The sequence below is a fragment of the Lepidochelys olivacea genome, assembly GCF_965140295.1.
Source record: "Lepidochelys olivacea isolate rLepOli2 genome assembly, chromosome: 20".
Lineage (NCBI taxonomy): Eukaryota > Metazoa > Chordata > Testudines > Cheloniidae > Lepidochelys > Lepidochelys olivacea.
In genome coordinates this window covers 13,355,758-13,369,164 of record NC_140430.1, presented here as the reverse complement: position 1 = coordinate 13,369,164, position 13,407 = coordinate 13,355,758, and the positions used below count along the sequence as shown (strand labels likewise).

Sequence of the window (13,407 nt, the reverse complement as noted above, 5' to 3'; positions counted from 1 at the left end):
CCAGCCCTAGACTGAAACTCCCTCCAGCCCCTCCTCCTCTGGGCTTTGTCCCTTTACCCGGCCAGGAGGGCACCTGATTCCTTTGTTCTCCAACCCCTTTAGCTCTCACCTTGCAGGGGGGAAGGGCCCAGGCCATCAGTTGCCAGGAAACAGGGTGTCGGCCATTCTCTGTGTCCAGACTCCTGCACACACCTGCCCTCTAGGGATCTGCAACGATCATACACCCTTACCCCACCACCTAGATACGTAAGAACTGCCTAAGGGAAACCGAGGAACCACGCACTATTCAGAGGAAACATTAAGAACAGTCCCCCTGGGTATGAGATTTTGCTGTTTGTGCAGGGAGCTGGGAGCCCCAGGGCGCCCTGTTTAACCCTGGGACTTGGTGCCTCTCCAAGAGGCCCTGCAATGAGTGTTGGACTGAAACCCAGCCAGCTTGGTTTACATCTGGCCCACAACAGCGTCAGATGGAGCGAACGGGCCAAAGTGAAAGCAGAGCCTCTCCCCAAGCCTCTGGGAAAGACCGACCTGCCTTGCGGGGCGGGTGTGCAATTCCTAGCTTCTCCCTCCCTCCCGGCTGCTGTTAACGGGAGGCAAAGACTTGCAAAGACGGGAGGAAGCCTGGCCTGCCCCCTGCCTGAACAGCCAAGCAGCCTGGGGGTCCTCCCCCCGCCCAAGAACTGACACCGCAGCCCAGAGTAGGGGGGAAGATGCCTTGTTGAGAAGAGGAGGTGGAGCTGGGGTCAGCGAGCTGTGGGGGGCAGAGTCTCTGGGGGGAGGGGGCTGCTTCTAGGCCTCCTCGGGGGCCAGCTGGTTCAGGGTTTGGGTGTCATCCAGGAAGCGCTTGGGGGTCAGGATGTGACTGGAACCTGGGGGAGAGAGAGGTGGTTGGCAGTGGTGGGCACAGTGAGGCAGGTATGTGGCTGGCATCACCATCACCCCCATCCTTGCAGCTGGACCCTGCTCTAGTGCAGGGGGCGAGGGACTGTCTCCTATCCCCCTTGGCCTGGCACCGCACCCCTCGTGCCGCTGTACCCTGCACAGCCAGGCAAGAATCCCCGCGCTGACAGTGTTCCTCACCCTTGGGTCTTCGAGGGGTGTGTGCAGGGGGTGAGCCATATCCCTATGGGAGTTACTGGGGGTGTCTGACTGGGCCCCCACACATGGTCCCTGGGCAATGAGAGGCCGGGGGAGACAGAGGCCAGGAGATCAGGCGGCTAGATACAGGCCATGTGGGGCAAGCACATCTGTTCCCAGGCCCCTGGGTGTGGGAGAACAGAGGGTAGCATGGGAGCCCTGTGGGTGCTGGGCAGGCAGTTCTAGGGTCTCCCCCTCCCAGGGGGTCCCAACTCTCCCTGACCTGGGCATTCCAGCCGCCCTTCCCCCCAGGACTCGCCCCACTCACCGATCACCACCTCCCACTTGCCCTTGATGGCCGGGGTCACTTCGTAGGCGCAGCGCATCTCAGACATGGACACCCCACCCAGCACGTAAATGATGAGGCGCGGGCCCGTCCGGTACTCGGCCGCTGGCTTGTTCTTGTGCCAATGCCGAAAGCGGGCGCTGGGGGGAGAGAGGGGCAGTGTGGATACCAGGGGCTCGCTGAGGGAATGCCAGATGGAAGGGCAGGGCCTGGAGGAGGCTGCGGGGCCAGGCCCTGCCCAAGGGAGTGGGACAGGAGTCCCAAAGCAGGCAAGAGGGAGTAGGGGAGGGTGGCACCTGCGCTGGGCTGGGGGTCTGTCTAAAGCTCGGCCAGTCCCTTTCTTCCATCCTGGGCCCTGGGGTGTTGAGGGACTGCTGGGGTGCGGGGGACATGGTAAGAGGGGTCCAGGGCTCCAGGCTCTTGGACATCCCCTCCCCCGTAGAGGGCAGGGTCCTGACCACACACTCCCAGGCACAGAGGCTCCTACACCCTGGGGTGTGTGTGTCAGGGCTCTGCCACCCACAGCTCAGCCAGGCTCAGCCTTACCTGACAGCAGCCTGGGAGCTGGTGGTAGGGACCGGGTCTGACAAAAAGGGCCACAGATTCTTGTCCAGTTTGTCCTCAATGATGTCCTGGCAGGGGGTGGGGGGAGGACAGATCAGCAGGGGCCAAGCAGCAGGAACCTTGGATCTGGTGGCCAACCCAGGCCCCATTGGGGTGGAGGGGCTGGGACGGCTCCTCACTGAATGATTGACAGTCCCTGGGGGGAGCAGCCTGGGGCCCCCTTTCCAGGGGGGGGGCATGGGGAGCCAGCAAAGAACACGCTGACTCCTCCAGTGATGCCCCCCCATCTCCCCACATCCCCCTCAGCTGCTCAGTGCCCTGGTGTGAACTCTCCACCCGTCCACCATTATGAGGAGGGCGGAGACTTCCTGCAGCCAGATCCAGGGCCCCTCATTTGGGGGGTGGGGGGGGGAGCGGCAGGGGGCTGCCCTCAGTGCCCCTTTCCTGCTCTCATCCATACTCCTTTCCTGCTCTCAGGTCAAATAGCAACGTAATAAATACAAATGTTTTAATCAAACCAACATGTACAAAAAAAAATGGACAATAACTAGCCAGGTCAGAGGGCAGTATCTAAGTCAGAGGGGCAGCTTGTTTGTATCAGGGTATCTCTGAGAGAATGTGTTGGTCCAGCCAAGGGGGAAATGGAAAGTCCTGCCATTCACTGAGCTGTGTCCATTGTCACAGGCATACGTGTCTGAGTATCCTCGTAGAATCTGCCAGGTGCTATTAGCATGCCTTGTCAACAATAAACCTGGCCAGGTGCCTTCATCCCTTAACGGATCTTGTGGTCATTGGGCGGTTCACTCAAGGTCTGCTGTGCTGGCTGTCTGCACAGAGCTGGGGCAGCACACAGGGAGAACACACAAACACGCAGTGAAATATCTAACAACAGAGGCAATCAGTAAGATGTTTCGCAATGGCTCGTTTGGTTTCAATGGGCAGGCCCAGCACTTTACACTAATTCATGCTTCTCCCCTGTTGGGGGAATTACACAGGCCACGGCTACACTACAAAATCAAATCGCCCTGCATGCAGCCGCCACAGTAGTTACAGCACTTGTGTGTGTGTACACCTGGCTCTTTGTGTCTGTGGTGTGTGGTATCGATTGTACTGTCAGTGTGGGGCATTGCGGGACAGTCGATGTAAGCAACGCAGTATGTACACTGACACTGCATTGACCTAACTACGCTGACTGGGGGAAGTGGCATGATTAAGTCAGCAAAGCAGGTGAGTTACATCAGCGGGAGCCAAATTTTAGTGTAGACGCAGTGTTAGGTGGACGCAAGCTGCCTTGCAAACTCAGTGGTGTAGAGCAGTTACAGAGGTTTACGATGCAAACGTTCATTCTAACTTTATACCACGGGCTACAGAGGTTATGGGAGAGATCAATCCTGCAAGCAATTCCACAAGTCGAAACACTCCACACACGCTGATCAGCAGCTGTTGTCACACGGCTAACACACAGGCTGGGTCAAGCTCTGCATTTGTCAGTGTTCAGTGAGGCCTGGGCATGAGCTGGCACCTGGTCTGCTAGCGTCACAGGACCCATCTAGCCCAGTACCCTGCCCTCTCCCTGCTGCCTCCTTCCCCAAATCAGATCAATGGGGCCAGCCACCCCAGCACCAGCTACTTCAGAGGAAGGTGCAAGAACCCCCTCTAGTGGCTAATGATGACATAACCAGTCGGGGGAGGGGGGCATAACTCCCTCATCCTGACAGTCAGCAGTGGCCTTGTGCCCTGTTTTCTAAATTCTGTCCTGACACCCTTGCTCCCCCACCCCCCACCATCCTTGTCTGAATCCTGCCAGGCTCGCAATGTCAGTGACATCTAGTGGCAGTGAGTTCCCCTGGCTAATTATGTAACTTCCCTTGACATTTGCTTTCACAGAGCGTCCCATTGCTCTTGTAACACTGGGGCAGGTGAAGGGGGGGGCAAATAGGAGCACCCCCCTCCTTTCATTATATTCTGTACCTATTTCAGCCCTGCTTCTTTCGCTCCTCTTTTAACTAAAGCCTGAGCTTTTTTGTTGGTAAATTGGCCTTTTTCTTGACAGTGTTGAAGAAAAAAATTGCTTCTTTCTAAACATTTCAGGTTTTTGATGAGCAATTTAAAAAAAGCCTTCAAAAAATTACCCCTCCCTCCCCCATTTCTCTGCCCTTTGTCCTTTTCTCATTTGCCACTGGAAAGTGGATGGGAGGGGATTAAAAAAACCACACACACACACACACACACACATATACATTTTTGGCTTTTGAAAATTTTTTCCAAGGGGTGAAAACATAAGGGTTCCACACACACCCCCAAATTTCCAAGGCAGCTCAATTGTGGGGCTGCTGCTCTTCCTGCTGCCCTTCTAGTGCCAGGGTAGACCAACACCCTGTCACACTTTAACCCTTAAATGGCCAGCATTGCCAACGCCCATCATTGCATGGTGAGCTCAGCAGTGGGTGAGTTGGAATGGGATCAGTAACGAAGAATCTTCGCTTTCGTTAGATAAAGTGCCCACCCTCGGCGTGGAGGAGAAGTCCCAGACCTCGCACCTCCCAAACACAGCCACGCCAGAATGCAAAAAAATATTAAAATCTTGTGATTTTTTAAGCAAATCTCATGATTTTGAGGCCTGACTAGTGACTTCTGAATGTTGGGGGGCAAGAAGGGCACCAAAGCTGATGGGCCCACTCGGCTTCGTGCCATCTGGACAGAGGCACCTGTGTGGGATCCGGGGTGGCTCGTGCCTCCCCACACTTGGGACAGACAATACTAAACATCTCATGGCTCCCCCTGGCAGTGCGTGGAGGGAAAGCCGCTCCCGAGCTATGGCCACAGAGTCTTCTTTTAGAAGATGACAGGACAAGGAGTAATGGTCTCAAGTTGCAGTGGGGGAGGTTTAGGTTGGATATTAGGAAAAACTTTTTCACTAGGAGGGTGGTGAAACACTGGAATGCGTTACCTAGGGAGGTGGTAGAATCTCCTTCCTTAGAAGTTTTTAAGGTCAGGCTTGACAAAGCCCTGGCTGGGATGATTTAATTGGGGATTGGTCCTGCTTCGAGCAGGGGGTTGGACTAAATGACCTCCTGAGGTCCCTTCCAACTCTGATATTCTATGATTCTATGATTCAAGGGAGTCAGTGTGGCCTAGCGGGTAAAGCACTGAACTGGGATGCAGCAGGCTGGAGGTCTATGTCTGGCTCTGCCACTGGGTGACCTTGAGCAAATCCCTTCCCTGCCCTCTGCCTCAGTTTCCCCATGTGTACAGTGGGGATGATGACACTGACCTCCTTTGGGAAGTGCTTTGCTGGACAGTGCTATGTAAGGTGAATAATAATATTCTGGGCTGGCGGGGGTAGGGGGCGTCTCTCCTCTCTGGGGCACGGGTTCGAATCTGTCCCAGGGGAGCAGTGTCTGACAGTGGGTGGTGGCTGTGGAGAGGGGCTCAGTCCAGTTCCTGTTGGGACAGCACCCGCGTTGCCTGCCAGCTGTGGGACTGGCACGCTGGGGCTACAGAGCCTGAGCTCTGCTCTGCCCCTAGATGGGTCCCTTCAGGGCAGGGCCGTTGGCGTGGGGGATGGGGGTGTGACGCAAGCCTTGGGCTCTGGGGCAGTCGAGCTGGCCCTTTCCCCAGTGCTGGAGTCCCCTCCACAAGGCCTAAAGCTCCCCAGGCCTGAATCCTGGCCCCACGGAGCCCGGCTCTGGGGGGGTGGGTGGGTGTGGGGGGCGGTTTCCTGCAGCTGCCCTGTCTCTCCGGTACAGCCAGTGGCCTTGGCACTCTGGGGCAAGGCAAGTCACTTTCCAGCCCCCACCCCTGGGGCCAGGGGGCACAGGCCAGCCCAGGGCTCTGAGGAAGATGGGGCGCGCCCTCCACCCCTCTGGTTTAAACGTCGCTCTGTCCCATCCCCCCGCTCCACGGCCCCGGGCACAGCTCTCCTCTTTCTGCATCTTCCCCTCCTGCTCTTTAGGATCTGGCCCCCTGGGGTACCCAGGTGTCAAGGAAACCCGCTCCCGGCTGGGGAGCCATGGTTGGCTTTTGGGCCCCAGGCTTCTGCATGGCCCTGGCTAACGAGCCCTCTGGGAGGGCAGCGCTGCCCGGCCTGGGCCCTGGGGCCTCGGCAGGAGCTGCCACAGAGCGCCAGCGGCAAAGCTGCCAGTGGAGGCTTCTCCAGAGCCCTGCAGAGTGGGGGAACGGGGCTGAACTGGGGCCAGCGTCAAGGCCATGGGAGGGACCAGCCAGGTAAGGGGCTGGGTTCCCCACTGTTGGGCCCTATGCGGGGGCTGGCTGAGGGTCCCTGTGCCCATGGCGGTAGAGGGATCGCAGGGACGAGGCCCTGGGGGCTGCTGGGAGTTTGGAGAGGGGTCCGTGTTCAGCTCCCATCTCCCCACACACGCTTCTGATCCAGAATGGCCTGGGTGCGAGACCTTCCCCTGGCTGGTGCCGAATGGCCAGTGTTTGCTGGGATGCTTTGGACCCGGCAGCTGCTCCCTGCCCCTGGGGGAGGTTCATCGCTGGGGCAGTGCTGCCAGTCCCAGAGACTGAGGGCCTGGGCCCCACAGCAGATCACTCTGTACTCCACCCCTTGCCCTGCCCGAGAAGGCGGGGAGGGCACTCTTGGCCAGTCCTTGGCTGTCAGCTAATCCCCGTAAGAGCATGGACCCATCCCCCTAGGGACGGGGTTGAGACCCCCAAACTCATGTCACACATAGGCCTGCTGGGCGCTGGCAGTGGGGCAATCCCTTCCCTACCAGGGACTGCAGGGGGAGGCTCTTGGGGCAGAGATGGGACCAGCGGGGCATCCCTGGCGTAGCGGGGGAGCAGGTCTGTAGTCCTGGCCTGGAGAATCCGTTATCCACCTCTCATTACCCGTTGCCCAGTCGAGGCAGCGAAAAGAAACCGTGTGATTGTAGGTGACCTACCGAGTGGCACCTACTGCGCCTCAGAGCGACATGGCTGGCACGAAGGGCTCGGTGAATGGGGAGGGCTGGCTGGGAGCAGGGCACTGACTGAGTCACTGGGCTCCCATGGCCAGAAGAATCTCGGCCCCGGCTTTGCACCACCTCAGGGCCCCAATCTCTTGCCCACCTCCCTGGCAAGAGGCCCAGCAGCCCTGGTCACTCCCAGGACTAGAGTCACTTGTATTCCAGTCACTCAGTTCATCCCTGGGGTTGAGATGTAGCCACTTCTGGGGTGGGGCGCAGGGGCTATTTATACAGGGATCCTTTGCCCAGCACTGAGATGCAGCCACCTCTGGGGTGGGACGGAGCAGCTGTTTAACAGCCACACAGCACAGTAGATTAGGACAAGTGAAGAATCCCACATCTAGTTGCACTGTGCTGCACAGAGCGTGGGGAGCTGGGCCAGGGAGCCAGGGGGGAGGGATAGCTCAGTGGTTTGAGCATTGGCCTGCTAAACCCAGGGTTGTGAGTTCAATCCTTGAGGGGGCCATTTAGGGATCTGGGGCAAAAATTGGGGACTGGCCCTGCTTTGAGCAGGGGGTTGGACTAGATGACCTCCTGAGCTCCCTTCCAACCCTGATATTCTATGATTCTATGACCAGGCTGCACTGCACATGGGCTCCTTAGTGACAAGCGCTCAGGAGCTTAGATTTACAACCCCCAAAATAGCACAAATTCAGCACTATGCTGGGGCTGGCACAGACTAGAAGGGGCGAGTGCCCCCTACTGGGTCCTCCCACCCCACTCACTGCAGCCCCTAGCACCCCATAAGCTCCATCCATGCAGAGTAAGGGGACTGGCACATGGAATTGCAAGCCCAATAGCAAGGATTTCTGATGACTCTCTAAACTCGGGGTGGGGGAGTGGAGAATTGCTAATATAGTTCCTATTTTTAAGAAATGGAAAAAAACGTGGTCCAGGTATCTACAGGCCTTTTAATTTGACCTCAACTGTCTGCCAGGTCTTGGGACAAATTTTGAGAGAGAAAGTAATGAAGGACAAAGAGGTGAACGGTAACTGGGATAAAATATCACCTGGTTTTACAATCGGTGGGTCCTGCCAGGCCAACCTGATCTGTTTCTCTGCGAAGATAACTGAGGTTTTAGACAAAGGAAATGCAGTAGATCTAATCCAGTGGTTCTCAAACTTTTTGTGTTGGTGACCCCTTTCGAACACCAAGCCTCTGAGTGCGACCCCCCCCTTAAAAATTAAAAACACATTTTTGATATTTAACACTATGTTAAATACTAAATTTAAACCCTATGGCTTAAAATGAATTTACCTTTACTCACTGCTTTTAAATTAAGACTAAAACACAGAGGGTGGCGGGGCTCGGGGCTGACAACCCTGTGTGTGCTCTCGGCTGATAACCCTCAGCATGGCCGGGCTCCGCCTGAAACCCCATTACAGGGATCGGGGCTCACAGCCTCCTGGATGCCCCAGCTCAGGGCTCATAGCCCCACTCCTGGTTGGGGTCAGGACTTGCAACCCCATGTGGCAGTCGGACTCAGGGATCACAGCCCCGCTCCTGGCCAGGGTTGGGGTCTGGGCTTGCAGCCCTGTATGGGGGTTGGAGTCGGTGCTCACAACCACGATTCCCTGTCGGGGTCGTGGCTCACAGCCCGGCGCAGGGGTCGGGGTCGGGACTCACAGCCGCACACCAGGGTCAGGGCTCACAGCCTAGCACAGGGGTCGGGACCCACAGCCGTGTGCCCGGGTTGGGGCTCGTAGCCCCGCAGCTCCACACAGGGGTCGGAGCTGACAGCCTGGCGCAGGGGTCGGGGCTCGCAACTTACAGCCGCGCGCTGGGGTTGGGGCTCGTGACCCCCCACTTAACCAGGTTGTGACCCCCAGTTTGGTAACCAATGATCTAATCTACCTGGATGTCAGTGAGGCATTTGATACAATTGGGAAATTATTAGTTCAATTGGAGAAGATGGGGTCTACTATGAGAATTGAAAGGTGGATAAGGAACTGGTGAAAAGGACCTGCAGAAAAGGACCTGGGGTTACAGCAGATGAGAAGCTGGAGATGAGTCAGCAGTGTGCCCGTGTTGCCAAGAAGGCTAACAGCATATTGGGCTGCATTAGTAGGAGCATTGCCCACAGATCGAGGGAAGGGATTATTCCCCTCTATTCAGCACTGGTGAGGGCCTCATCTGGAGTATTGCGTCCAGTTTTGGGCCCCCACTACAGAAAGGATGCGGACAAATTGGAGAGAGAATGAAAATGAGTAGGGAGCTGAGGCACGTGACTTATGGGGAGAGGCTGAGGGAACTGTGGTTATTTTGTCTGCAGAAGAGAAGAGTGAGGGGGGATTTGATAGCTGTCATGGAGTCCCCGGACGATGCTCTGGAACTGCTCCCCATGAAGCCAGTCAGGACTCTGCGGAAGTCTCCTGTCTGTGAGCAGACTGTCTGCAGGACACACAGCTCACACAGCTTCCTGGGTCTGACCTCGGAGCATTCAGCATCCTCTGCCCCTCCGTGCGCTTCCCACAGTGAGTCCGCTCAGGCGGGGCTCCTGGGGAAGCCAGAGGGTCCTGCACCCCAACTTTGCAGTCAGATGTGACTCTCAGCCAGCCAGTAAAACAGAGGTTTATTAAACGACAGGAACATGGTCTAAAACAGAGCTTGTAGGTGCAGAGAACAGGACCCCTCAGCTGGGTCCATTTTGGGGGGCAGTGAGCCAGACAACCACGTCTGCCCTTCACTCCATGTCCCAGCCAGCCCCAAACTGAAACTCCCTCCAGCCCCTCCTCTTCTGGGCTTTGTTCCTTTCCCGGACCAGGAGGTCACCTGATTCCCTTGTTCTCCAACCCTTTAGCTCTCACCCTGCATGGGGGAAGGGCCCAGGCCATCAGTGGCCAGGAAACAGGGTGTCGGCCATTCTCTGTGTCCAGACTCCTGCACACACCTGCCCTCTAGGGCTCTGCAGTGATCATACACCCTTATCCCACCACCTAGATACTTAAGAACTGCATAGGGAAACTGAGGCACCCCCACACTATTCAGAGGAAACATTAAGAACAGTCCCACTTCATCACATCAGCGCCCCCCCAACTTGTCTAGAGATTTTATCGGTGGTAGGTATCGGACACGGTGATGGCACTGAACTTCCCATATCCACACAGAACCGGATCGACCCGTCCTTCTTGGGGACCAGCACCATGGGAGAGGCCCAGGGGCTGGAGGACGGCTGGATCACCCCTAAAGCCAGCATGTCTCCAACCTCTCTCTCCAGGTCCTGGGCTGTTTTCCTAGTGACCCTGAATGGGGAACACCTGATGGGAAGATTGGCTCCTGTTTCCGCCCAGTGAACAGCCAGGTTAGTGAGCCCAGGCCGGCTGGAGAACAGCTGCCAGTGTGAAGGCAGCACCTCTCTGATCTCTGCCTGCTGGGCAGGGGTTAGCTGGTCTGAGAGGAGAATTGATTCCAGCGAGGGGTCAGCCCCCACCTCAGGGAGGAGTCCCACCAGGGGATCCTCTCCCTTCTCCTCCCACTGCCCACACCCAGCCAGCCCCAACTTCTCCCTGTCCCAGTATGGCTTCATCATGTTGACATGGTGCACCCAGTGGCGGTGTGCCCGGATGGACAGTTCCACTACATATTTCACTTCATTAACCTGTCTGATGACCTTGAAGGGGCCGTCCCAGGCAGCTTGCAGCTTGTGCTTCCTCATGGGGATGAGAAGTATCTCCTGGTTCCTGGTAGCCTAGAAGCAGGCACGTGCTGAGCGGTCGTACCAGACCTTCTGCTTCCTCTGTGCCCTGGCTAGGTTTCCCCTGGCCAAGCCCATGAGCTCCGCGAGCTTTTCCAGAAAGGTCAGTACATACTCCATCGGGGGAGGCCTTCCCCCCGCACTTGTCCCTCATCAAGTCGAAGGGTCTCCTCACCCTCCTCCTATACAACAACTCGAAAGGGGAAAACCCTGTGGATTCCTGGGGCACTTCCCTGTATGTGAGCAGCAGGTGGGTTAAATACTTCTCCCAGTCCTGTGGGTGCTGGTCCATAAAGGTTTTCAGCATCATCTTTAGGGTCCCGTTGAACCTCTCCCCCAGCCCGTTGGACTGAGGGTGACACGCCGAGGCCCAGGTGTGTCGGACCCCACACTTCTCCCACAAGCACTGGAGCAGGGTTGACATGAAGTTGGACCTCTGGTCTGTAAGGACCTCCTTGGGGAACCCCACTCTGAGGGGCCCCACTATGTCCATGGCCACCCTCTGGAAAGGCTCCTCTATGATGGGCAGAGGTCTCAGAGCTGCTTTACACTTATCCTGGCCCTTCCCCACCCTCTGGCAGGAGTCCCAGGCCCTGCAATACTGTTGGACGGCGTCAAAGGCCCCGGGCCACTAAAAGTTCTGCAGCAGCCTCTGCCTGGTGCGCCAGATGCCCTGAAAGGGGAATGTTGTGGTGGTACATCTAGGGGACCACCAATTGCCTCCTGGCTTTCCAAGGTTCAGTTGGCCCTGAACCAGCCCATTCCTGGTACAGGAATCCCTTCTCCCACAGGAATCTCTCCCGGCGGTCCTCCCCCTGGGATCCTGCACCATTGTGGCCAGCAAGGGCCCTCAGCTTCTCTAAGGAGGGATCCTCCTGCACTCCATCCAGTCTCCCTCCTGCCCCCTATCTGCTGTTCACAAACTCATCCACTAGTGCCCCTGCACTGCGCAGATCTTTAGCCTTCCGGTCCACTAACCACATCTTCAGGTCTGGAGGGCAGATGTCATACAGCTGCCCCAACCCCACCGGGTTACACACCTCCGCTGTGGTAGTGGTCCCTGTGCCCTTCCCCCACCTATGGAGATATTCCCCCAGCAGATTGGTGACCTCCTTGTAACTGACACCTGGGGTCTTGCGTACACCCCGGAATTGTTTCCTGTACGCCTCGGGGGTCAGTTCAAACTTCAGCAGCAAAGCCTGTTTGAACAGGTCATAGTCCCCCATCTCAATACCATCCATTTGGCTGAATGGCTCTGTGGCCTTGGGATCCAGCACGGGGGTCAGATAGTGTCATAACCATACAGCTCAGGGTAGCCTAGAATTCCTCCTTACCTAGTGTTGGCCCATTCCCAGCTTCTGGCAAACAGAGCCTAGGTACACTTCAGAGCTTGGTTTTGCATCCCTGCTCATCCTGACTAATTCATGAACTTATCTAGTTCTTTTTTAAACCCTGTTATAGTCTTGGTTTTCACAACTTCCTCTGGACTCTGCAAGGAGTTCCACAGGTTGACTGTGCATTGTGTGAAGAAATACTTCCTTTTGTTTGTTTTAAACCTGTTGCCTATTAATTTCATTTGATGACCTCTAGTTCTTGTGTTATGAGAAGCAGAAATAACACTTCCTTAGTTACTTTCACCCCCTTAGTCATCTCTTTTCCAAGCTGAAAAGTCCCAGTCTTCTCTCTTCTTATAAGGAAGCTGTTCCATACCCCTAATAATATTTGTTGCCCCTTTCTGTATCTTTTCCATTTCCAAGATATCTTTTTGAGATGGGGCGACCACATCTGCACACAGTATTCAAGATAGGAATGTAGTGTGGATTTATATAGAGGCAATATGATATTAATTCTGCTTATGCTCAAATAAATTGGTTAGTTTCTAAGGTGCCACAAGTACTCCTTTTCTTTCTGTTAATGTTGCATTTGTTTAATCACTGTACAGTGCCAAGCACAACAGATCTTTGTCCATGACTAGGGCTCCTGGGCACTATGCTAATACAAATAAATAACAACAATGATGATGCAGAATACACCTGAGCTCTCCCTCCTGTAGCTGGGCTGGCTCTGCAGAGTTAAGATGAGCAAAATGCTACAAATCCTCCCCCTTCTCATTTTTGTCACGACCCTCACAGCTCTGATTCCAATACACACACACAGAGCAGGCCAGCTAAGGAGATGCCATTTTTAGCCAGTCACGTTTCAGAGCAAAAGGACATCATGGGACTGAAGGGACAACTTGCCGGCGGGGTAGCAAACATATTTTCTGATGGGCAACCAAATCTGAGATTCAGGTTGACTTTAGACTGTGCAGTTCTTTAAATTCTGTCTTATTTAAACTTATAATCTTGGGGGGAAGGATTTTTTTAGATGACTGATGCATTCAAATTGTGTGAATTGCAGTGAAGACAGGAGAGAATCTAACTCTTTGCGTTTTTTGTTTGTTCGTTTTAACTAAAACATCAGGAACAAAGTTCTTCATACAGATCATGAGCCACAAGGTAGGTGTAAAAGTGTTGACCTCTCAGGCAGGTGGAGGGGCTCAGGATGGAGTATTACTTTGAGTGTGTATAAGAAAAGATAACTGAGCTCCCCAAATACATGGCTTAATTTTTCTTGGGAACTGGTTCTTTGAATCCTCTTAAATGTATTGGGAAAAGAGGATGTTTCAGACAAAAATCTGTGGATTTTAGCATCTTGGAGGAAACCTTTTCTCTGTGGAGCACAAGAATACGTGGTTCCCGGTACCCTACATTAT

The 13,407-nt window shown here is 55.3% G+C and overlaps 1 protein-coding gene across 1 annotated transcript; it reads right to left on the bottom strand.

The window, feature by feature from the left end:
- Window positions 1–789: 789 nt before the first annotated feature.
- On the bottom strand, window positions 790–11,878 carry LOC311510449 (syntaxin-binding protein 2-like; the record flags this gene model as incomplete). Its single annotated transcript, XM_084610114.1, has 4 exons — window positions 790–869; window positions 1,406–1,563; window positions 10,557–10,604; window positions 11,631–11,878. The coding sequence occupies 4 exons, from the start codon at window positions 11,876–11,878 to the stop codon at window positions 790–792; spliced, it is 534 nt and encodes a 177-aa protein (XP_084466240.1).
- Between the last annotated feature and the right edge of the window lie 1,529 nt (window positions 11,879–13,407).